The sequence below is a fragment of the Camponotus floridanus genome, unplaced genomic scaffold (assembly GCF_003227725.1).
Source record: "Camponotus floridanus strain SB8 unplaced genomic scaffold, Cflo_v7.5 scaffold33, whole genome shotgun sequence".
Taxonomy (NCBI): Eukaryota; Metazoa; Arthropoda; class Insecta; order Hymenoptera; family Formicidae; genus Camponotus; species Camponotus floridanus.
Window position 1 is genome coordinate 1,479,193 of NW_020229470.1, and position 27,897 is coordinate 1,507,089.

General features: G+C 33.7%; 1 protein-coding gene across 11 annotated transcripts in view; it reads left to right on the forward strand.

Annotated features, from left to right (window-relative positions):
- Nucleotides 1-27,897, forward strand: part of LOC105248855 (tensin-1) — a 66,862-nt gene that overhangs the window by 25,130 nt on the left and 13,835 nt on the right. For 7 of the 11 annotated variants that reach the window (XM_025410602.1, XM_025410603.1, XM_025410608.1 and 4 more), the window contains 2 exons: nucleotides 15,934-16,008; nucleotides 23,104-23,250. In XM_025410602.1, the coding sequence (XP_025266387.1) occupies nucleotides 15,934-16,008; nucleotides 23,104-23,250 (222 nt within the window). Of the gene's footprint in view, nucleotides 1-15,507; nucleotides 15,528-15,933; nucleotides 16,009-20,739; nucleotides 20,790-23,103; nucleotides 23,251-25,349; nucleotides 27,097-27,897 lie in introns of those variants that run through there. The other 4 variants (XM_025410606.1, XM_025410607.1, XM_011253895.3 and 1 more) reach the window with 4 other exon arrangements.

A 27,897-nucleotide genomic window follows, 5' to 3' on the forward strand; every position in this document is an offset into this window, starting at 1 on the left:
AAGGTACTATATCGCGGTTGAACACGCCCACCTAAAGCACCTGCTAAGAGCCTTTCCATTCCAGTTGGCGGTACGACAGCATGTTGCTGACTTAAAAGGTTTAAAGAGCGCTGGTGTGCAATATATATCGCACGATGAATGGTGATAACAGAGCAGTCCATTGTCCTTGAAACACGAAACGAAAGGTATTTCACACGATGAGCAAAATCTTTCATAGTAATCAACATGATTGCAAAACAAATTTTTGGAAAATTAAATTTTCTCTTTTTTCTGTTTTTTATTAGATATGTTTATAAATTACAAAAAATTGTTAAATTATATAATATATTGAAAAACTTAATTTTACGTAAAACGTAATATTTTTATTATTTGTTTCTCTCTGCCAGTAATTATAGAAAAAAAGTGTAGTTACTATTTATATGACTACTTTAATAAAATTTTAATTTAAAAGCGATATACATTAAAATTCTTATTACATATAAACTTTATTAACAATATACTTATTTTTTGTTTTTCCTCGTTTCATAAAAAAATATTTTACGAAATTTTGTAAAGAAAAAAATTGATTTTTAATACAATCTCTTTTGTTGCAATTCAAATTTATATCAACAAGCAGCAGGAAGATTCGTTCTTGTATTGTAGAGAGATAGCATTGGCGAACACGTCCTCTCCATATGTTCCTTTTGGTCCAGACTGCCATCTTATCAGACTCTAGAACCGCGCAAAGTGTAGTTACCCGCAAACCGAATGGCCAGACGATTCGTCTCTTCGATTATCAGATATTCACGAAGTTAGTGTAGAAATGGCTGGTTGCAAAGAAGAAGATACCTAACTATAATCATGACAGGAAAAGGAAGGATAAGTTTGCGTATACAAATTTTAGAGACGTTGGCGGAGATAGCAAAAGAATTTTTCTCTCTTTTTCTCTTTTCAGTGACACAACAATATATCATTTGCAAAATTATCGCGCCACATTTCTACTAATAAATTTCTACTAATAAATATTTATTTTACGATGTACCATTTCTTTAGCAATTTATTTTATTACATCGTAGTATATAAAGACAGTTAAATTACTCGACGAAATCGAGAAAGAAAGAAAATGTTATCATAAAAATAATTTAAGCTAAAAAGATTAGAGCAACCGTCGACACACTGGACAAGATTTTATCTCAACAATGGACTAATAGAGTCGAGAAATAAAGAACTGGTCAATATCAGTGACCTCGTTGACATCGTCAACGCGATCAAATAAAATTCGCGGATAGGACGGCTAACGATCGTTTTCGAAGATCTTATTTCCGGCGGTAGGACAAGAGGGAACAACGTGTCTTTTATCTCTCCAATATTCCCTAGAGTTTCTCGGACTAGGCAATCTTTCTCTACCATTACAGATTCTTCCGGTCGTTTCATGGACTTAAGTCTTAGTTCCCCAGCGGGATATTGAGCAACCTCGCATTTTACTTCGCATTGTCACTCCTATTGTAAGCAATTGGCAATCTCGGTTTCATAGAAAATTAGGGGTGGTTTGGATGATTTCTGAAAAAAGAAAAAAATATTCATCTATTTCGATCGTTGCAGTAACGTCGAATCAAATACAAATCGAAAAATTGGCCGGAAAATTTGACAACGATCTACGATTGCATTTTACTGTTTTACACTCGAAAGTGTATCGATTGCAAATAATTGGTTCAAATTCAGCACAAGCTTCACTTTCACGCCTGAATAATTGTTCGCGTGGGATGGTTGGATAACCACCTGATTCGTATCCTCGACGTGAACTCACGCGCGCGCACAAACCCCTTCTCCTTTTAACAATTCTGAAATCAGACGAAGCAGTCGAGTCGGTGCTGAGGCACGTTCCTTCCTGCGCCTGCTAAATGATGCAAATACTAATAATGGCACAGAGTGAAACGTTGGATAATTGAAATGTAAACATCACGCCGCCATCCACCCCTGCACGGGATGAGAGAAATGCGGGATGAGTTTGCGGGCTCAGCCTTACAAATGTCGGGACCAAAAGGCCGAGAAGGAGATAACGGAGAGATTGTCGACCAAGAGACTCGAAGCGAGCACTGATGTAACATGCACGTTTCCGCTTTTGAGAGACGTAGTGCGTTTTGACGCGTTGAGACTGACAAGCGGAACGATTAATCTCTGGAATGCGCCGCGTATAGTAGAAACTGCATACTGGCGTGAGTGTGTGTGTGTGTACACGTGTGTTATCGTTTCATGTTACATAAATTGTAATTAATATTTTATACATGTACAAAACGTCTTGGAATTGGCGCGACAAGTAATTTCCAAAAGTAAAATCAGATCTTTTTTAATAACAATGTCGAGGAATGCATTTCAATTGAAAAAAATAAAATATAAAATGAACGCTATATCATTAATATTGCAAATTAATGCAAGATAGGATAAATCATATGATTACTCTTGTGATATTAAATTTAATCAATTCTGAGAGATTTAAAATATTAAAATATTAAAATCTATTATTGCAACTTTGATACACAAGAAATAATCTAACAATTTCGAAATAGAAAATTAAAATTTCGAACAAAGTTAATCAAAACTTTCTGCCTATGCTTTTTGAACGTCTTGTATAATTGCATGAAATATAAATGTCAAATATATTATAATAATGATAATGGTTTCGAAATATCTGTATTATTTGGCTGCTCGTATATAGAGTAAATGTAATAGGAGCGTAGTTATTGGTTACTAGACAGTTATTGGCCACTTGGGTTTACGAAGTCCTAATTAGGATAATGGCTATGTTTATGTCCTTCCTAACGATCGGACAGGAAGCCGTTACTGGTTGTAGTCTGAGTTACAGCGAAGAGAAATTCAATATAACAGTCCCAATAGGTCTAGGTAATTAATAATCTTTCATAAAAATTGCACCTGAAATCCCAATCTACGATACTTTTTTCATTTCGACTACAATCTTTGCAATTTTCCCTTCAATCACATTTAAAATTTATTTCCTAACGGATCTGTTAAATAGTATTGTATGAGTTGAAAAAACGATTTCCCATGTCAATGACTGCAGAGCAATGAAATATTATTAATTATGCATTTAGCGAAACAAAGCAAACGAAACGAGTAGAAGAAATATAGTAGAAGAGATTGATTCGAAGCAGACGGAGCTAAGCATCGCGCATGATCCTCTTTCCCTCCTCTACGCTTGCGAAGCTTTTCATGGGGTGGTTGGGGTCCACGTGGCGCAACACGGTGCTATCAGTCGCGTCCAACAAGCGAAACGCGTATCATATCGTTCCATAAAAATTTCATTTGACGCGATCGTTTTTTCTGGATAGGACCGAGATTATATAATCACCCCATAACGGTGTTATTTTTGTCATCCCTATTCATCAACAGCATTCGCTATCGATTATATGGGAATACTCCAGAAAAGAGGTAAGAGACATTTTTTTATTTCGAAATTGTTAGATTATTTCTCTCTTGTGTATTAAAGTTGCAATAATAGATTTTAAATCTCTCAGAATTGATTAAATTTAATATCACAAGAGCAATCAAATGATTTATCCTATCTTGCATTAATTTGCAATATTAATGATATAACATTCATTTTATATTTTATTTTTTTTTAATTGAAATGCATACTTGCTGAAAAATTATTCCATATATATTTCTTATAAATTTGTGTCCGATTTTTAATTTATTTTACGTTATAATTGTTTTTCGTACTGCAAATTTGATCAATAAACCCAAAATAAATAAAATGAAACAAAACAATTATTTCGTAACACTGAATTTATTCTCTGTATCGTCATCTACGCGCGCGATGTCTTTAATTAAGTCTTCTTTTATATTTTCTCATAAGTCTCCTTTTATCATACATTTTCTCTCATAATAATGTGTTTATATTCTCTTTATAATGTTTTCCTTTATATTAACTTTGTTTAAATTTGCACACATTAAAATGAAAATTTTCCTTGCTTATTATTTTGCATAAAAACTGTCTATAATATACATAATATTTTATCATAAGGACATTAATCAAACAATAATTATCAAATTAGCGCAACATGCGAAATATAGAAGCATGATAATAATTGTTTTTCTAGAAATATGTATTAATACTTTTCATCCATTTGTTATTGAAAAAAGAGATTCATCAAAAAGATATGATAGACGATTTAAATGTAGAAAGAATATTACTATAACTTGCAATAGAAAAGGTGATTGCTATTGTTATAGTTGCGGATTGAGAATTATATTATTGCGTTATTAAAAAGTCTGGTAATTTGTAAAATGTTCACAAATAACGATGCTTCTATTATTAGAACGCCATGCATTTGAAAGAGACGAATACGTCGCGCGTGAGAACTGACAATGAAACTAATCAATCGATATCCACAAGTGGAGCTCAAAAATAAAAAAAAGCATTATAGTAAAAGCGAGAGAGAAAGAAAGAAAGAGAGAGAAAGTATTTCACGCACGTCATGCATTTACACGGACTATAAATTACTGACATGTTCCCGTCTGTCAATAAATTTTTTCACCGTTAATTCCTCTGTGTCGCGTTAATGAGAGCCACTCTGTTCGATCCTCTGTGTATGTGTTCGAGAATTAATTAGTTTAAGTAATCCAATTAAAAATGGAAGATTCGCACGCTCGTCGAACCGCGCAAACGTTTAACGATTCGTTAGTATGACTGTTGTCTGCTCTCTCGAAAAGCGAGCATGCAATGTAATATCCAGTGAAAATTAATTTATCTTTTGCTAATATTTCATTAAAATAAGTAATTCGATCACGATCATTACATGCGCATTGACCGAACGTCAAAGTTATCAAACGAGATAAATTAAAATTTTTACATATGGTTTATGCATCAATATATAATATTTCAACAAGTACGACGTTGGAAAATTATTATGCAAAACTGTAGTTAACCTATTGTACAATAAATAGAATAATAGAGTTTCAAATTTAAAACTTTAAATTAAACTTAAGTTTAATAAATTATCAAAGATTAATTAAAAAATGTTTTATATTTAAATTGCTTTATATTGCCATTGCTTCAATACGTAGCATTGAGTGTAATTAAATACTTCAAACATTGTGCGTTAACTCATTTCCGATGAAACTGTCTATATAGTGACTCGCATTTATCGTGCATAATAAAGATTAATTATTCGGCTTTCTTTGTGATGATATTATTTCCGTAATTATTTTTGAGCGCAAAAACAGCGAGATAATTTTAGTTAATGAAATTTACGTGATATTGGCATTATGCCGTAAAATATTTTATTACTTGAGATGACTTGAGCGATGTTCAGCCGCAATGCATAAATTTTTTATACTTTTTTCAAGAACTTGAGAAGAGAAAGGATTATTCTATTATATTTATTATTAGATTATTCTATTATATTTGTATATATAATTAAAATAAATATCTATATATTTATGCATGAGGTTTAACGATACAAAATTTTAATTTTACACTCGTATTATGTAAAGTGATATTCGCAAGTGCATATTTTTAAATCTCAAATGTTCGAGTTTTCAAGTATTTAGCAAATATATGCACTATATCATCTAGGAGGATCAATTTTGTAAAGAAGAGATTTATAAGGAAACTTCACTTTTAAAGCTACTTATAATGCTATGGAATATTGTTTGATCGTAAATTTTCCTACGCTCGTTCAATTAATCCGTAAAATCTGTTAAATCCAAGTATTATTAGAAAAAATTTATATATATAACTTAAACGCAACGTGAGAGCTATTAAAAAGAAACTTAGAAACTAAATTTAATATAAAAATTGCATAGATGTTTATAATTAATAAAATAAATATATATACAAATATTACTGGCAATTAAATTGGGATACTACACATGGGATATTACACATAAATATTTCTTATGATATTGATACAAAGTATAATAGCTCAATTTTATTACTATTAGTATTTCAAATAACTCATACGAATGATTTGTTCGTAAACATATAAGCTACAATATAAGAATACAGATTTTAGTGATATTGCTGTTGAAAGGTGTTACAAGTGAAATGAGCTAATTTTAACATCGTCTTTTTCGAGAATAGCAAAATTTCCTTTTTCTTTTTTTTACTTTTTGAACATGTGATCCTTTGTGCACTTGCTCTTCCATTTAAACGGATTGCACTGATTGGTTTCGTAACCATCGGCCTGTGAAACAAATATATCGCATCATAGTTAAAAAAAATAAAACTGCTTTGTCGAAACGACAAACGCACTTCAAACTTTCGACAGCGATTGCGTTCAATTTTGCAATCACGCCATATCGCACCCCTGGAGGATTGTCACAACTCAAAAAGCCACAGCTTCTATAGGGAAAAGTTGTAAAGATTCAAAATGATGTAGAAAGAATATTATTTACTACAAAATTACAAATACATAATACAAATGGTAGAAAGAATATTATTTACTACAAAATTACAAATACATGTGTAATTAACATAACGTTTTAATATTCTGCATTATATTTCATATATATCGGCGTAATGTAAACCTTCCAAATTCAATTTACATAAATAAAATAATTACTTTTTGTGTTTTTTTTTTGCCCAACTGCTAAAAAATATCCCATATAAATATACCGCGTACATTTAATATATTTCCCAAAACGTAAAAGAGCTAAATGAAACAGGAAGAAGAGAGAGGGAACGAGCTTAAGCAACGCGCTTCTGGTTTTGATAGGTCGTCTGTACGTGACGTTTCGATAAACAGTCACAGCTTATATAGGTTCCCTATGTGCGCTGTTCTCCACGCGCGTGGATCACGAAGCGAAAGCCGTCGGTTCATGTCACGAGTTGAACGTGCTACAGAGCATTTTCATTATGCATCACTTCAGATTTAGAACAAAAAAGATTTTATTAATTCAACAAATCATGCATAAGCTACTAATCACGACTGAAGATACGATATATGTGCATGATATTCCCCTCTTTGCATAAATCTAACTTTAGTTCTAGTATGCTCAAACTTTCATCTATTACCCGAAAACCTTTAAGATAAGACAGACTGCTGAGGAAAGTTTTTAAAGAATGGCGTAAATTATTTCCTTATTATCTAGAAAACATGAAATAAAATATTAAATTCCAACAAACGCATACGCATATTAATTACTAACTTTTCAATCGACGTTTCTATCCAACGGTACGCCGATGGCAGTCACTGGGAACGACGCGTTGATGAAAACGGCACGTTGATTGACGCAGCGCATTAACGCAAATTAACGGATTACGATGACAATCTGATGGACATTGAAACTGCTTGATATAGAATTGCATTCGTACAAAAGTCATAGAGAAGAGTTTTGAAAATGACAGTGCCATATTGTCGACAATGTCCAATTGTGCTTGGAATTATTGTTCGCCATCGGCTCAAGAGAAGAATAGTTCTCCGAAATCACTTTACTTCATCTTTCTTTTGACATTTTGTCGAGATTTAAATGAAGATCGCAATGTATATATATTATGAAGATGAAGATGTAGATTAAAATCGGACCCTTGCAAAGAACGACCTGTGTTTTCCTCGGTTGATATCTTACATTGTGATACGAGCCACAGGTGTAATCTTCAAGACGCTTCATTGACACACACGACGAGAAAAAAAGGACATGTCGCATCTCGGAGAAGGATGCTGGGAACGGAGCCATCTCCGACGACGACCACGACGACCACGATGACGACGACGACAGCGAAGGGTAGGCCAATCTAATCTGGCCACGGGCGACGGAAGAAGATATCGACCACTCTACCCTCTATCCTCTATTCGAGTCGATCACTCACTTGATCATCCCTCTCCGTTTTATTATTCACCATACCACGACACAGTCACTTTGCTTTCCACGCATGGAGATCGGCCATCATGCCGAGTACCGTTGCTATTTATCCTTACCCTTCTCCTTCCTCTTCTCGTCCACCATTGTTTGTCGACGTAACCCTCATAAAAAGTTTCTGCTCTTGATTAACACCACGGTCCACGGTTTTATATACGATGGTTTCGAGAAAAATCGTCAGTTTATAAATGTGAAAATGAAAACTTGTAGGAAACCTTGTTGAAAACAAGGTTGTAAAATTCTTTCCAACAATTAACCTAATATAATTTCTCAATTGATACAGACTAAATGCATGTCCATCTAATTTTTTCAGAAAAAAAGAAAGAAAAAAGGAATTGTTATATTACATAAATAAATATATAAAAATTAAAATTTTTTAATATTTGCGAAGATTGTAACGGAATTAAAATATGGAAGAAAATTTCTGTTAATTTTATCAGAAAATAAACTTCTTCTTTCAAATAACTTTGTTTACTTTGGACAGAGTTTAATACGAATTTCACACGAGATGAATTTTTTTCCACAATCCCTCATTTGTCGTGATCTCATATGACGTGACGGGTTTCTTCAAATATTTGATTTGTGGAGCGATGAACTATGAATCACAAGACGCGGTCTCACACTATTAGACGAAGTTTCAGAGGGACAAGAGAGTGGCCCAGGGGAGCACTCGTGTCGACTAAATCGAGAACATCCTACAGATTATCGAAGATATATGGGTTCTATAATGCTCTACTTAGTCAATGAAGTAATCAAGCGAGAATTCTGATTCAGATCGTGATTTATAAATGCGTTAATATATAAATTCATTGTCTATTACAAATTGATAAATTATTTTGTTGATTTTTTTCAAGCATTTCTTACAATTGTTAATGCATGAAATATAATAAATGATACTAGATGAAAGAATATAAATAAAGTTATTTTTGCGCATTCTTTAAATACATGTGCAGATACCTAATATACTTTTAGATGAGATAATAAGATAAATTATTATTATTTTATCTTTAATTTTTTTCTCGGACACAAAGCATTTATTATTTTCTTTCGATATAGATCGGAAAGGACAAAAGCATTAATACTTTCGATCATAGTCGTTTGTCATGTTGAATCTCTTCCATTGCTATTTAACCGGGACATCGAGTGCTTTATGGTCACTTGGTGGGTTCATGTAGGTTCATAAATCAAGCTTGCTTGACGAAATTCCATCTGGAAAAAAGATGCGCGAGCTTCTGGGATTTTTACATTGTCGCCGAGTGACAAATAACGCGTATGAACCGTCGTCCATTCTAGAAAACGAGGGTGTGTCTTGTAACAAGCATAAGAAAAAAGTGGGATAGGTGGATTGACGATAGGTGAGGTGAGGTGAGTTATTTTCCGGCCTCCGCGGAGTTCGAATCGCACGATGAATCGCACGTTGAAAGCGGAGATCCTCCATCATTGTACTTCGACAAAGAGGATCATAAATCTAAGGGTGCGGCCATCACCCGCGCGACGAAGTTTCCGCGAAGATAATCAACCCCAATAAGCTGAGAGATGTTAATGGCGATATTACTAATCGCGGCTATAAAACATTCCGAACCTACAATGGTTCTGTCGCCTCTATATCTATTATTATTGTAAGTAATCAAGCGTTATTTGGATATCGTGATAGACTCTATGTTTAATCATAATCGTTTTAAATGAGTGAACAGACCTAAATAACTAGACAGACAAAAAATTACTGAAGGATCTTACAATTAGATGCAACAATTGAAAGTATATACATAGTTTATACGCGAGGGCAAATAAAGACAGATTGTATACAAAAGAATACAATTTGAATATTATAGTTTATCTGAATTTCGTATTCGCTGACAAATTACCGCAAAGAGCATATCTTTCATCATTGTGCTCGAATGGATGATAAATCAAAGGATGTATTCAACCCCTTTCCGAGGGAATTCCTTTCGGTGTTTCCCTTCACCGGTACGTATGTAATGTACCGGCGTAACTAGTCTCTCTTCACCAAGTTTTAATAGCCATTGCATCACCCATACACGAGTGCGAATAGTCCGTGAATAAATATTACAGCAGTACATTTGCAGAGATTAACGATATTTCATAGCTGATAATTTATTTATTTGAATATGTTATTTGAATTACTTTATTTTATTTAAAATAAGGAATAAAGCACAACTAAATAATTTATTATTTAATTATATTAAACTCTCAAATAGGCGATACACTTTTATATCACCATCCTCTTCGAATAACAATCACAAATCGTTCAATAGAAAATTACTTAATGGAAAAGTTCCATGTGTTAAAAAACGCATCTCCATTTAATTACTATTTTAGAACATGCATTATGTTGGAAATTTTATTTCATATGTAAAAACAAAATACTCTCTTCATCTATTAAATTTGAATGTGATTGTTTATATCGTTTTCTTTACGAGCAGATTCGTTTAATTAAATATTCGGAAAAACCTTGAAATGGTCGTTACTGTGACGACGTCTTCTCGAGACATCAGTTCATCCTTTTTATCCGTTCTCGTGAAATTCCCGAAGCTTCCCTGAAGAGCAAGGTACATTAAAAGCGAGCCTCCGCCTTCTCGTCTGTTAATTGACTATAAACGTTTGGTATTGTTTCCCCGGAAATTTGCCCGTGAAGAGAGAGACTCAATGTATCCTCGGACCGACCCGGGATCGGCTCAATGAAAGACTGGAAAACTGGAGGGGTGAGATAAAAATCCTATCCCCTTCAATGCCCTCCTGTCTGCCGCCTGCCTCTCTGTCTTTTCTAACGAGCACGGAATACCCGTCAATGGCAATGAGTAGCTGTTTGCAGAATCAGCTTATTTCTTCGGCTTCCTATTATATGAATATTTGTGACTTCCAGCCTGCGCTTCTCTTTTTGCTCTCCTCTCTCCCCGGTCGTCTCCGTTTAGATTCCTTTCATCAGTTTCTCCTTGTTTGCTGGCGGTGAGTTAAAGCATATTAGATCAGCTCTTGACTCTTCGGTTCTATTGCAAATAGAATAGAATTCGTCGTATCTTCTCGATATATCTTCTAGAGAATACTGGTCAGTCCTTGAAAATCTCCTCGAAGTTTTCCCGAATATCACGATTCGTTAGTTATTTCTTGGAGTTCGGCACAAATGGTGAACGCCGGAACTTTCTTATGGGGAAAACGCGAATTGTGCAGCTCGAATCGAACAGTCATACGACATTCGGGATCAATGTTGGAAACATTCCCGAGGAAACGAAAGCGATTATTTCTCCTCGAAGATAAGTGCGACTGCAGGGATACGCATTTCCGTAATCCATATTTATGAGGACGCCATCGCACGCGGGATAAAGATTAATGGAGAGAAAGATTAACGCGCGTGCGCGTCCACGCGGGATGCAAAGTTTCACGTCTGAGTTAACGACGTCTCGTAAATAATAACATCAACGCGACGTTCCAATAATGCGAATGCAATCGACCGGTCGGCCCTTCTTTTACCCATTCTTTTTTTCCTTTCCGCTTCATGTTTTTTCTTTCCTCTTATATGCTTCTGTAACGCACACTCTCTCGCTGTTAATCGTTCACCACTGCTAACAATGCTCTTCATATTACTTCGAATGAAATTGCATTCATTATGTCAATTGCTCTGTCATTCGATGAAGAACTTCCGCCCTGAGAGGTCACTCTTCTTGATTTCTCTCTGAACAGATATTGTCGTCTCGATGCGTATAAAAAAACTGTCAGTGTATAAATATTGTTTAATATTCCTTGAATTTATTGTTATAATATATAGTAACATATGCAGTATAATATTAACGTACAGAGTTTTATAAAACGGCAATTTATGTATATAAAATAACAGACGCTTTTTGATAGAGATCATTTTAATTTTTAATAAAAATGCATCAAAAATATATTTATTATTGTTTAAATAATATTATTAAATAATATTATTAAATAATATTATTATATCGTTTAATATAATATATAACACGAACTTTTTAAGTATTGATATTAGATAATATTTGTACGTAAAGTTTTTTATCTAACGGAACACAGTCGATTTTTGGCGGATTATGAGAAGACCGACATTCAATCTTCAATGACAGCGCGGATGATTGATGTTTGTGGGGCCGAGGTGATCTAGAGTGTCTTTGTCGATGAATCAAACAGACGAATTTGCTTAGCTACGGTCGCAAAATCCACCTTGCGGATGCTGTTTCTCAGAAACAAAGTGGTAGCAGTGCCGCCCACGCCTCAGGGGCCAGACAGATTACGTTGACGACCGATTGGAACTGGATGATCCTCTAAAAAAAGCTCTCGCCTACCTTCTGTAAAGAACCACTCCCGCCTATCGCGTCTGCCTGCTACGATTACTTTGAAGTCATATCAAAATCTTCCGACTTGGTTGGCTTCGATGGATAACGATCGATTGGTTTTTGATGATCAATAATGCCAGTTTCAGTGCTAAATCTCTCAGCAGTAAATCTTTACTGCTAAATACGTGGTAAATATAACTCAATGCAAAAAAATATAATAGAAATATACAACAATCTTATATAATAAAGCCATAGAGCTTAATAGAAAACATAATAAATGATAAACATAACAAAATGAAGAAAATGAAAAGATTGTCGTCTTCGCGGTTACGAAAAACATTGTTGCATTCTAGATGTATTATATCGACATTGCCTTTAAGATACATCACAGAGAGATCGAAGATTATGTATCAGTGGAGGACATATGGGAACATATTCTTCCTGGACAATTAGGATCGTGTAAGATAAAATAAATACGCAACAAAGGAGAAGAAGAGCTTGTGTCATGCAAATACTCAGACTGATTCCTTTAATATGCTGGAAGATACGCTGAGCCGGTGCATTTTCTTTGACATTTTCTTTTGTTATTTTCTACTTTCATCTATTTTGTTTAAGTGAATTTTATTTATAATCCTATTAACCACTTTGTTATAAAAAGAAAATTTTATTTCAACTATATTACATTTTACATAACAATCGTGAAAATGATTATTTCTATAATCTTTTATTGCGACATATAAAGTTGTAAAAAGAATGTATTATAAAAAGATAAAAAAGAGAAAATTTTTAATAACTTATTATTTATTTCAATTTCTTTCGATCTCATTTCATCAAGAGCAAATTTTTAAATTTTTTGAAGTTAATATCGTGAGATCAAAATGTCGCTGTCATACTTTGCCGTCGTTTTTGTCGTCATCATCATGTATATGCGTCACTAAAGCATAATTAGCACGCAAGAATTACGCCGATAGCAACCTGTGATAAAGATGATCGAATAACGGCCCGCAAATTACTTTCTACGTCCGGAAGGGACGTTGATAATTAAATAATAATCTTATGTCGGTGTTATGGCGTGTTCGATTTCTATAATTAAATAATAATTTTATGTCGAGCGTAATTTGATTGCTTTGAGGGTGAAAAATGAGGTAATAGATGAGAATCGGAAAGGAAGAGAAGACACAACAAAATAAAAACAAAAAAATCAAATCAATAATAATAAAATAATTGATTCAAAAATTATCGGTAGGCATAATTATTGGAAAAAGTCATCGGTCGTTGCCTAAATCTATTAATATAATAAATTAAAAGCAGGAATAATTTAAATAACAAATATTTAAAAATCGTTTAGAAAATTTTAGAAACGTCTGATATGATGGCTGAAGATTACCAAAGGCCTAAAGAAGCTTTAAAATATAAACAGTTTGATTGTGCACGCTGTTCTTTAGCCAATATATATATTATAAATTTTATATATATGTATTGGCTAGAGAAATAAATTTTACATGCGAACTTTCGATCGAATCGTTCGGTGCAACTACCATGTCGGTGCGTAACACCGGATGTAGGCAAAGAGGGTTGATTTGAGACCTTGGAGGACCGAAGGTTGGTCGATGAATCTTCCACCACGCCTTTTCCACGTATTCGTAATCACGTCTGGTGGTTTCCTTAAATAAACCGTAAGTTTGCCTCGCTCAAATTTCAACAAATAGCATTTCAGCGAGAATAACATCAACCTCCACGGATGTTATCCATATGCAGATATGAAACATTAAATAGGTATCGAACAGTAGGAAAGTTACGTGTAAAAATATCTTTAAAAAATTAGATATCTGTAGGTTTTTTAAATAGATTTAAATAATTACCCTGTTATATTTGTTGAAAAATTGATGACTATTTATGAGAGAAATATTATATATTAAATGTATTCATTCTCTAGTTTGTTTGAAATAAAGTATATAAGTTTTATATTTAATTTATATAAATCAATATCATAATTTAGCAAATATTTTACAACATCTAAATGCATTTTCCATGTTCTTTGATACATCTTACAATCTTTGATATATCTTGTGGACGAAGAAATAAAAGAATCCTTCTGACAACAAAGAAAACTGTGACATTTCGTATTTGTTTCGTCGTAATGTCGCTTCGGTTATTCCTTGATGATGACAGCAACAGTGACGAAAAAGAAGAGAAAGAGGAGAAAAAGTGTAATAAAGAGAAAAACTTCCACACCATGAATACTACATTTGTAGTCTCTTGATGGTTATCGAATGGAAAGACGAACATCGTTCAGGCAAGTCGTTCGAGCAGCTGATTCGAACGAATCGATCGTTTTTATACGCCATACAGAACGCCACTCTATTACTGTTTGACGTACAAATATTCTATTTTTCTACATTACAAATTTTGATTTCTATTATTATTTTGCTACATGTTATTTTGCTTGCGCTTTTGCTAAATATATGTGAAATTTAAAAGAAATTGACCAATTTAATATAAAAAAACATTTAATTTTATTGTAATATATATTTTATCAAAATTAAAGCCTATAATAAAAAATTATCAAAAAAATTATTATAATATATAATTATAAATATTATATCTATTTATTTTTAATTATACAATTAATTATAAAATAAAGCCAATTTTAATATCAAAAGTACAAAAGCAGTTGACGAAAAGGACCTTCCCCTTATTGTAGAGCATTCTTATAATAAGGAGACATAATTATTGTCGTTTCTGGAGAAACGAAGGCTATTAGACTGCTTGAAGCTACGTGTAGTACATTAAAGTAAGTCCTCGATGTCATTTGCTTCCTTAAAGTCGTCGTATTAAAGTATCTTATTATGAGCATTTGCAAACAAGAGTGTTGCAGACATTAAAATATAACATCAATGTTAAAGTTGTAAATATTACATATTTATATATTATTATTAATTTATAATTATCAGAATAATTTGACGTAGTTTTAAAATTTTTTCTTAAAAATACGGCTTTTTACGATACATATAATTATAAAAATCACGAGAGCATCGAAATACTTTTACGGATTGCTTCTGTAGAAAGAAGATTGTGCCAGCATCTTTTATTGAACACCGTCCTGTGCGTTACCGTAATTATACCGGAGATCCCCTTTTGTGGCTCCAGTTACATCAACCTTGGCTTTTCAAGACAATGAACCGTGTCTCCAACCAGAAACAGAGAACATTCTTGCGTAAAGTCCGCGCCACTCTGAATCACATCGCGTAGCTTGCCAACTTTTCAATTTCGAAATTGGACGACCGCTTCAAAGTTGCAGGAGGCTCGAGCTTTCCAATGGAAAACTCGAATGAAAAGGCTGCTGGCCCCTTCTAAGTACGTGGCCTAAATTGTAAATGTATTATCGCGCTTTACTCCGTTTATGTGTATATAGAGTTCAGTTTAGCGTCTGTTGCGATATCGCATACAAGATGAGCACTTTTAGGTGACCTAATTTTGTTTTTTTTTTTTAATTTCAAGAATATTTTATAATAATTATAATAAAATTTTATCGGATACATGTATATGCCAGTCGCGCGTACAAAAATATAAATACTCGCAATTTTATCAATGCTGAATCTAGTTTTTATCGAAACAGGAAATAGATAGTATTATTATATTATTCATTATATTATCATTTATATTCATTATATTCATTATATTCATTATATTCATTATATTATTCATTAAATGAAATTTTCATTCAACTATTATATGTATTATTTCTGATGATTTGTTTCAGTATAGCGATCGATTCACGCCCATTCTCCTGATAGTCTCGCTCGCGGGGATTAAAGTATGCAGTCCAGATGGAAAAGTGAGTATTAAAGACGTATATGTAGTTACTGTTGCAGAAAAAAAGAAATTTTGCGTTGTTACGTGTCTATTGTTATCGAAAAACCGGCTTGACGGTGCCCATGGCATTTTCTAAGACAAAGTTTTGTATAAAAGCTCTGAGCGAAAAGTTTGCCTCTTCTAGTAACAGGCACGACTGCATCTTATTGCATTATATCGCATTACTTTCAAGTATCAAAACGAAATTAAAGTAATATAAAAAATAACTGCATTATTGTTATTTTAAATCGCTTTTAATTTTAAATATTTTTTTATTATGGTTCTTAAATGTAAAGAAATAATGCTGAAACGTATTATAATTCACAATTAACTCGGAAGAGATGTAAATGAGAGGAAAATTGCTTACAATCTGCACATCTATTTATAAACATAAGATTTAAAAACATATAAAAATCCTCTCATTAAAATGAGTTAAAAGAGCGAGCGACGAAAAAAGGTAACATACAGGGGTGAGCTTTTACAACAAAACGGAAGACGGTAAGACGGAAGTTAAACCCACATTACGAGAAGCCTAATTTTCCGCATTCTTGAGCGCCGAGTTTGATAATCCTCGTGATACTTTGTAAGATCTTCCTTTCAAGCCGACCTTGGGGCGTCAATCTTTTAATACTGAAAAGTCAGCGAACCCCCATATCCTTTTGAGCGAATCACTCTTACTATATTTCTGAAATTTTTGTACAGAGTTTTATATATATATATATATATATATATATATATATATATGCAAATATATTTAAAAAGAAAATAATTTTTAATAATAAAATAATTAATAATTAATGTTTGATAATAGATAATTAATTAAAATGCGGAAGAATTTGAAGAGAGAAACAGAATCAATCTAATCACGAGATATACTGATTATTTATTTTAATCATTTTCAATTTGCACTATATATAATATATAACGCAAATATAAGAGAAAATCTAAAATTGTTCTAGATCCAAATTTTACAGACGTTTTTCTTTAATATAAAAAATAAATTTAAAAATATTTAGACTTTCTCTTTGAATGCACCTAGATATAAAACGTCGCGTCGCGAGGAGAAAGGGGGCCGAAACGAGAGTAATCTCGCTCTGCGTTCGTCTTTTATTATTTTCCAGACTTTAATTGGGGGCCCGTAATCCTTATCGCATCCCTGCCAGTAATATTTCGAAGTCGGCTCGGCATGCACCCAACCACCCTCGCGCGATCCATACTTGCCGTGTTCACTGTACAGAACATATCGATCCTTCGAATTAGTGTTTTATTTCGACGGCTTCTCTTATAAGCCCTCACTTTAATTTTCTACCTGAAAAAATCCTTACTTTCTCCTCCCTCGATCTTCGGAGTAAGCGCCTCTTAAAAAAGCATCTCGTGGAATGTTTATCATGGGGAACGAAGAACAAAACATTCTTTCTCCTTTTCTCCAATAAATTTCATCTTGTTATATTATCATAACAATTATTATTATTGATAATAATTTTAATTACTGAGATTTTCTACATCTCAACTTATATATTATCTTATTGTCTTTTTTGTATTTCACATATACATGTGTAAATCATAAATTTTCTTTCATGTATAAATTATGCATTTTGTCCTGTTTTTCTCTACCGAAAATTTATCTATCACGACGTATATTTCCCGTCAAGCATATCTCTTCACGCTCGAACTCTTGTTACGCAAAGTCGCGATTATCCTAAATCGTTCATGCACCACGAGAAGTTTGTTGTTGGATGCGCGATCGTGCGTATGATTCGCTAGAAGAATCGACAGCCCACGAAAAACACCCTCGCTCTTCTTTGACACGCGACAATGAGAAAATAAGAGAGACATGTTATCCTGGTGATCACACATTGATTTAGGAGGGACTAAGATATCAATGAAATGCATGCAAGGGGGATACGGTGATTGTTAAATAAACGTACGATGACGAATGATGCCAATCCTGACGAACGCGAGAAAGAAAGAGAGGGAGAGAAAATAACTGCTGGTAGAGCCATCACGATCACGAGGGATATTTACCCTCTATCTGTGAACCCTCTATTCGTGCATACATGAAACAGCACTCCGCGATGATATGCGTCCCTTCCGCATCTCTCACTCACCTACGCCAAACATGTCCATTGCAACGTTTCACTGATGTCACCGAGAAGGTAGAGCAGCCTCTAACGATCCTCCATTGCTTTAGCCCCATTAAAGCCTTTGCCTTGTCAAGCGTTAAAAAATTTCTATGATCCCTCCGAATGTGTATACTAAAGCGTACGCTTCCATGATTTTACAACACTCAATTTCGGCTTTGCTCAAAACTTGCACTTTATACACTAAACGAACTAATTATCCCGCCATTTGCTTTGCAGTATATCGCTTCGCTTAACGATTTTTAGTATACATTTAATTCTGTAGTGAAAAAGTTATTTCAAAAACACAGCGAGTAATCAATCGTTTTCAACAATTTTCATGTACAGATATCCGAAAGAATTTTTAAAGTAAATATACACATATATATTTTCTCGACGTAGTTCGCAGACTGTTATCGCAAAATAAAATCGCTGTATTTGCTGCCGGTAAGATAAACTAGAGAATAAATCGAATTGGTTGCGAAAACTCACATATGGAAGATCAATGACGAGTGGCTCGTGTAATTTTTGAACTCATACATTTGCCGCGAGGATATGTTTATCCTTTACCTGCGGATTTACTCGCGCATACACGAAACAGCACTCATGCTACAGAGCGTATCTCTTTTGCATATTCTGCCTTTCCTTTCACCATACAGAATACTTTCCCTCGATATTTGTCGGTAAACCGACAATATATCGCTTATTAACACATGGATGAGAGCAATTTTTCAAGTTTATGCTTAACTCTAAAACTTTTAAATGAAAAAAAATAATCAAAAAATGTAATTTTGATCGTTTTTCTTTTTTAACAAAATTTTTAATATAAAATAAAATAAAATTTTTGATATAAAATAAAATTAATATACAAAGTAAATCATTTATTTATTATATTATATTAATGACAATAATAAATTTTTGATATAAAATAAAATTAATATACAAAGTAAATAATTTATTTATTATATTATATTAATGACAATAATACGTATTCACGCGCGCTTACGTGCAATCTTGGATTCATTTATAATTTAGAAAAGAAGGCTGAAGTAACATCCGGAAATCGAAAACTATAAAGTTTTTTATTGCAACTGAGAGCTTAACCTAACCCTTAAAATTTTTACTGAAGCCGAACTCAAAATCAAACTTTTAAAACATTTATAGGTTACCCATCTGCGCTACAGATACGACTGAAAAATATATTTAGCACCGTCTGTGGCAAGCATTGTTACTATTTATGAGCGTCGATATATGTTCATACGTGCACAGGTGAACCACAGTTTAACGTGAGCTGAACTACATCGAATTACGTGCAAAATATAATTCCGCAATAAATGATAAAAACAAATTATCAATGAAAGTTTGCTCTAAGATATAATAATAAATTGTACTTTTATTTATAGGATTGTATATTATATCAGAAAATAAAGAAGAGAAAAATTTCTATTATTTATTATATTTATTTGATATTATTATAAAATCATAAAATAAATCTTGGCTTATAATAAATAGATAATTATCTTGCTGCATAAGATACTTTGCAATCGGATTCTGATTTGTAAGAATCTTTGATTTGTGAATATTCTCGAAGCAGAACAATAGATCGGGTGATAAAGGTTCAAATAACCGATGCAAATGATGTAACGATATACTGCAAAGATGCAAAAGCGAATAAAGACGATTGGGTAAGCAAATAAGAATAACGACGTTGTCTCCCTTAGAAGAATGTGACCAACTCTCTCCAGACGAATTTCTCTCTAGAATGTCGTTTGTCGTACTGAGAGCATCGATTGATATCGTGCATAGTTGCTTCGAGATAGTTGGTCCACTTCTGTTCTGCGAGGCGATCCTCGACCATAACAACTTTGCTGTACAACTATGCCCGAGTGAACCGACTCAGTCTGTACAACTTCGCGCAATGCATTTCAATCGAATTTTTAACGAATTGAATTTTCCAAACAGATGTCTAATATAAGTCGCCTACGCAATTTTATGCGGTGTACTTTTTATTTATAATTGCAAAACAGATCAAATTCTAATCGCATAAAATAAACCGATTAGATCAATCGGTTCGTGTCATTAAATATATGTATGTATGATGATTTTTTTAGGATATGAAATGTTTACACATCAGTTATATATTATATAAGTTATTAATCATCAGTTGTTAATCAATTAATTTTTCAAAAAAATTATTTATTTAGTTTCTTTATATACGATGTTGTATATACGATTTATCGATACGTTTGATAATAAAAGAGCAGTTATTATTGACATTGATTATTATTCATTATGAATGTAAGTATATGACTCATGCAAATAATTTATCTGAACAATTGTCCTATGTTTTGAATATATTATAGTACAACAGTAATAATAAGAAGGTCGATTCAAGCAATGTTTATCCAGAAGACGTAAGTAAAAGCAGCCTTTTACTGAGTCAGATCATTTATATCTTTCTCACGTAGAACTTTGCTACTTGGAGTAAATGCAGGCATCATGAAAAATTCAGTATGAAGCTTGATAGAATCGCAGAGTATCCATACCAAAAAAATTTGCTCCTAGGGAACGATGATCTTTTCAATTGCCAATCTACTTCATCCGCGGGCTCTACCATGCTTATTTCTGCGAGAGACGAATTTAAGTGAGTACATCATCTTGGAAGCTTGAAGATGAAATCGTGTTTCTCTTTAAGATTGAGGATTTGAGTGCAATAACAGCTTAAGATAAAAATTTTACTTTGAAAAAATAAATTTAAAAATAAATTCAAAAATAAATTTAAAGTAAATTTAAAATAATAATAATAAATTCTTGAAAGTCGCCAGTAGATAAATTAAAAAAACTTAATATAATTCGATCACACTTTATTAGATTAACTCTTTAGCAGACTAATAAAAGCCGTTTAGTCTTTCTCTGCATGTGTGATCGAGAGGTTGACATGACGGGGAAAAACTCTTTCTGACACAGTGATCTCATAATGCCAGTTTACTAAGATATTGTATGTATATAAATTCTCTCTTTCCGCCCACACTTATTGTAAGTTATTTACTGTTTATATTTGGAATTTTAGTTCCACTTGATAAGGACCAAAACCCATGGTCGAAACGTTGTGACAAATTATTAACTAATAAATTGCCAGTGTGGCCGAATTATATTAAGTTTTTTTAAATTTAAAATAAATTTAAAAATAAATAAATAAATTGAAAAAATGAAATTTTAAAGATGAAAAATTTTAGCAAATATATAGGTTGGTTGGGAAAATAATTTTGATTATAAATATATATAAAGATTTTGTTTTATACTTTTATAATGCGATTACTATAATTTAATTATAGAAAAAATTGCAAGTTGTAATGCAAAGTTTCCCTCATACGTCGAAGAAATTTTACAATTAGTACTGCCATTTATAGTGCAGTATGCGCAAAATTATAATAGCATCACGATACAATGGGCAGATAAATATTAAAATATGCGAAAATGAAGATTGAATAAAGATAAACATACTCAATATATTGCCACATTTGGTGATAAAATATCGTAACCGAATAAAATCGCTTCGAGGATATAAAGTTCTTGACTAAAATATTAGCCAAATATCTTGGAAATCTCTTTTAGAGAAAGAGAAAAAGATCTCACTTATTAAATGCACTTTATTTATAAATTTTAACAATCAAATTTAAAAATGTACCATCCAAAATAAGAACAGCGTTTAAATTCAACAAATTATGTTAAATTCAATAATAATAATATATTATTTAACATAAACTGCTTATTTTATTATTAGAAAAATTTATACATTATAACAACGCATTAAAATTAACAAATTTGTATTTTTACTTATCAGTATATTATTCTGATAACAATTTTTTTCTCATAACTTTGAAAAGAAAAAAATAAATAATATTTAAAATTTCTAATCAAGCTTCGTCTCTTTTGAAATTACGATCGAAGTCGATCAAGACAAACTCGAAAGATCAAATTTATGTTAAAACTCGTAGAGATCGCATCACGAATCTCGTGAAGGAAGCCTGTTGCTCCGGTAAGTCATTAAAAGTTTTAGAACGTAACAGCTAAAGCATCGCAAGTTTTTCGAGTGGTCAAGAATTGATAACTTTTCCTTTTAACTTCTATCGTGTCAATAGAATCTTTATATAACGACGTAACAATATTTGAATTAATTGTCTTGTTAGTGATATTTTTTTTCAATTATTTGAAATATTTCAAATAATTGTTTGAGAGTTATGTAAATATAAAGAGTGATATTAATTATTTTTAGTTGAGTCTAACTAGTATAACATTTTTAATAAAATTTAATAAAATAATAGATTAGCAATAAAAAATTACTAAAGTTATATATATATATATATATATATATATATATATATATATATATTATTATAGATATTGTTTTAGTAACCTTGTACTATTTTACAATATATAATCTTGTGCTAAAAAATATTTTTACATCAATATTATAGCTCTATTTATATCATTTAATTTTCTCGTCTTCAATTTGCTTACTCGATGGTTGCTAACCACTCATGATAAGTGATATTTATGATATCCTGCTTATGTATAATCAGGATGCTAGTTTCTTGTACAGGTCTTAAGACAATATTTAATGTACATACTTAATGTTTCAGAACGAAATTGATTCAAATGATTAAATCATTCAACAGGATAATAGCAATAATGAAACTCACATAAATCATTTTTGTTTGTATTCAACCTAAAGCTTATTCTCGAAAATATGTTACTTCGAAAATTGTCAGTGTGTAGAGTTGAAATAAATCACTTTTTATTTTTGCGCTAGATATTTTAATTAAAATGTTGAATCCCTTCAATGTCACAAATATTGCAATATAATAAAATGGCAAATATTAATTAAATTATAACTACATATACAACTGCCTTTCAGAATCGTTCTAGACTCAAAATTATCTTTTTTTTTGTTGCAGTGCGTGCAAATGGCGCACGCGTTAAGACGCATCTCTTACGCGACTTGTGAGCCGCAGCACGCCCAATTCAGCTTTCTGGCACGAGAACCCAGAGCGCACTTTAGTCTACAATACTGCCATTCCTTCATCACCGAGTCTGCAGAACAGGTGAGTAAGTCTAGATTATACGTAACGTCACTGTCATGTCAACGTAACATCAAATGTTCTTATATAAAATCTCAAATACATTACTAATCATGATAAAATCAAATTTTCATTTAAATTTTATATAAGAATATTTAATATCACGTTGTCATGATAATGTTACGTATAATGCATCTAATTTTAAATATAACTCTATGCTATTTTTTTCTTTTGCAATGTATAAAATATGATGCTGGGGAGAATTGCAATATTTGAAAGCTATATTCAAGAAATTAAAATAAAAAATAATAGTAAATAAAATATTTCGAATAATCGGGCTAATATAAATCGCCGAAAATATGCCGGGATTTGGCTCAAGATATTATACGTGACAAGTCGCCCCTTGCAGTGGACAACCGCATGTGTCTCAAGTGGAAACTGGAAATTGTCTTGACGTTTAAAGCCGATGGATCACTCACTTTATTCTCGACAACTCTCAGGGCATTTAGGAAACTATGTTGACAAGAAAACATTTAAAATAATTAACTTAGACAAAATCTATAATTTAACTCAAAATCTTTTTAAACAAAATTAAAAATATTCTAACTTGTAATTTCATTTATAATTTTAATCGAAAATCTGTTAATTCTTATAAAAAGATAAATTCTTTTTGATTGACTTAAATATGAATTTGCATATAATCCTAAATATTTTTATTTACTTTTACTTTAACTTATTAATATGATCGACAACTTATCTAAACTCTGTTATCATGACATTCTCGAAAATTGTGAAAGTCGGATGTGAAATATCCAAGGAAAGAACGTGCAAATACATGAAAAATATCGTCGAACATCGATATATATCTACCGAATCCCAAAAGATCTAAAAGCCTCTTCCTGTTGTCTGGAAGATAATATCGCTCGAGGCTTCGAGGTCCATCGGCGATATCAGAAAGGATAGAACACATCGTAAGTTGGCAGAGCCTTAGTGGGTTGAGAATAGTAGACTTTGCACTTGAAACTTTGCACTTTGCCATTGCCTTGACATTTAGTCAATCCTAATGGCGCACTCTTCGGATTAAACTTTAAATACCTTTTGCTGAATTAAGAACGTCATCGTATCTAAAGGATCAAGGGAGCTTACTCGAATAGTATGAAAGAAGATTGAGAGAATAGATAGAAAATGAAAAATCTTAGCATCAGATATCCTCTCCGCGTTCATTGAAGCAATTGATACTGCATTTCAATTTCCATACCATTTCCATTTTTGTCAAATAATTTGTTAATATGAACTCGAAATGAAAAGGTGTAGAAGCTTGAACTTATTTTTTTCTTAATAAAAAGTAAATTTTCTTATCTTTTTACTATTTTTGTTGCATCGAAAAGCACTGCATTCAATAGTTGGTAATCTTTATAATTTATGATCGATATTCGCGGTCTTACGAAAATTTTTAATTGACATTTCCGATTCCTTTCTTCGCATCGACCTGGAGAATTATCTTGAAATACCTTAAGTAGGTACAGAGGTACCTGTAGCAGGTACACATAGACATTCTAAAGAAGATGTGCGAATCTTATCCTAGATACCGAAGTATATAGATGTTCGTTATAAGAAATAGATGCAGGTATAGAAAGAGATCCTTACATCTAGTCGTACTTTACATCACCAGACACGTAATACAAGTCCGGGAGTCAAAGTCGGCGATGGAGCGGCGCGTCATGTCGCGCTGACGGCAGGTCAAAGAACGCGAATCGCAAACTCACGCGTTACATGTGGCGCTGGGCTCTCCCAAGTGGCGTTCTCGAGCCGAAGCGGAGTAAAAAGAAGAAGCGAACCGTTGAAAAGATTGCGAGGGAGACAGAGACGGAGAGAGAAAGAGAAAGCGACAGGTAGAGCGAAAGAGACCGAGCGAAAAAGATAGAAAAAGAGAGATCGCGGGAAAGAGGGAGAATGGGGACACGTGGTATTCAACAGCTGCCGTTGAACGTGTTCAATGCCGCGGTTGAAGCAAGAAAGCGGTCGGTCGCAACACTCGGCTCCTCGTAGACCGCGGTGGGGATGGAACAGTGTGGGCCGGCTGGATCGGAACGGCTCGCTTCGTGTTCCTCATGGACTTCAGTCTCTCTCTATACGTACCGGGAGGTATGTTGCCATCGCCGGTTAAGCACGGTAATACCCAGACTTATGTATTCCGATCGTTCGAAAGGCAACGGCACCTGGATCGCCAATGTGCGTCGGAGCGTTGAACGGACGGAGTGAAGAAAGCGAGATCTGCGCCGATCAAGTTCATCCGGTAGGTTCACTAATTGACAACAGAAAGGATACACGTGGACCAAAGTACCTCCACCCTCTTTAAACTGTCGAATTGAACGAACGGTTTACCGCCCTCGCAAGTTTCCGCGATGGTCCGAATTTGATTGGCGAAACGATGAAAGGCTGTGACATTAAGATGCCATGTAAAACCGATATATACGTGCAGTTGCAAACGGAGTATTTTGTAAAAATAGAATTCAGTTGAAGGAAAAAGAAACGTATCAATAATATAACATATCAATTATCAACACGAATCAATGAAAGATGCAAAGTTTTAAAAATGGTTGTTAGATCCATAGTTTTTCCGATATCACGTATTATTTCGGAGTACGTGCAATTACGAGGGAATTACGCGTTCGAATGTACGCGGATACCATCCTGATGTCGGTAATAGAGATCATCCTGCATCAAGATCCGTCGGAAAACGCAGTGCAAAAGAATATATAGCGACTACGTATATAGTTGACAGGCGATGAGTAAGAAGCGGTGAAGCAACTCTGTACTCGTTAACCGGTTTCCGTGGGTCGGCATGCAGAGCGACACGTAGAGAAGGCTACACGCCGTCAAGTGGAACTCTCGATCCTTCATGCATGTGCCACACGTATACGGCTCGCGATAGAACTGGTCCCGCCGATTCATAACGTCGCCATCGTCGTCTGCTAATAATACCTGCGTATGTCGCGAGAGATTCGACTACTGCGACAGACCTGCGAGAGAAATAATCTGACAAGGAGAAATCTTGAGAACTTCCTCGAATATATGTCTATCCTTTGGTGCTACCGTATGCATTACGATACATATCAGCATCTCCAATCGCATTAACTGTGCAAGGAGATTTCTCTCTCCTTCTCTCTCGAATGACGCGCATCTGCTGCTGCTATGAGATGTAAATTGGAATTTCATTTGGATTTCAAGAGGCGCTTGGTCTGCGACAGGCGCCGAAACTTCGTTGTAGGAATATTTCCTCGGAGAAAGGCGTTGGATACAGCAAATATTTTAACGTGCCGACACATACCGGCACGTCGGTGCATGCACTTTGGTGCATTAGAAAGTGCGCTGTATGGTGTCGTGGATGTGTGATCAGAAATGTGTGGGATATTCATGTTAAAAGTGCGAATAACCGACGTGAATCCATGTGTCTTTTCGGATGACGTGACGCGAATGTCGAATTATTCCTTTGCTATTAAATTTAGATAAGGACCATTTGTTGTTGAAGCATCTTGGTCGGAGAGAAAGTACATCCTTATCGAGAATTAAGGATAGCAGTATAGTAAAGGCGCGATACATATATTCTCACAGAAGGACGAGCAAGTACAACGGCATCGTTGTGGCATGAGGAGGTTTGCACGCAGGCGCAATATCCTGGCCGCATTCTCTGCGATTATGGGACGCCTTGGTAAAGGCTCGCAGAGCTCAACGAGGCCCATTTTCAGGGTGCATTATCGCAAACTCGTGGACGAATACTCGCAGCAAGAACAATTGAAGTTCATGCCCGCGCTACCCGATTACATGTCGTATTGCTGTTGTCGATGTGGTCACACACAAGAGCTCAGAGTAAGTTTTCACGGAAAGTGTACTCTCCTGAAATCCTGATTAATTTTAAAATTCATCTCGCGTATAATGTCAACGCAATATAAATTGTCTAAACAATCGACAAATCACTAGCAAGTTTGCCTCGCAGAATATTTCAAGTTTATTCTCACAAATGTTGTCGTACTTCAAGTAGAAGAATCAGATTGCTTATCTTGGAAATACCAATATGTTATTCGATATACATAATAAAATGATGATTTGAATATCATCTAGGCTTTGCAGCTTTACCTCTTGCGATATTAACGGAGCGCGATTAGGTCGTGGTACCGCAACATGACCTCAGAGATATGACTAGTGCAATAGCCACGAAAAAAAGTAGAAAATTGTCTTCTCTATTGTTCCATGCTATTGTGCATGAAATATGATTATTAGCAGATAGCAAAAGTATCGATTTTTTTGGATTCCTGTCGATTAAAACTACGCTTATCCATATCTTTCAGTCATTCAATTTTCTAACATTTTCGTTCATTCGATATCTATCAAAGTTATCTAATTTACCAGTATATGTATTTACTCGTATCTTTTTCATTTGAAAGTTACATGTTTGATCAGTCACATTTCAGGATTTGCTAAAAGAGAAACGTCGCGTCGGTAGATTGCATACTGGAATCTGAGAGAACGAAAGAGAGAGAGAGAGAAAGCCTAAGCCAGGTAATACTACTATCGTGCCAGAAAGAAAAAGAGCTAACGAGAGAAGGGAGAGCGAAGGGGGATAAGCCGTGGGATCGGACGAACGCATTCCTCGGCTTCATATAGCTGCCT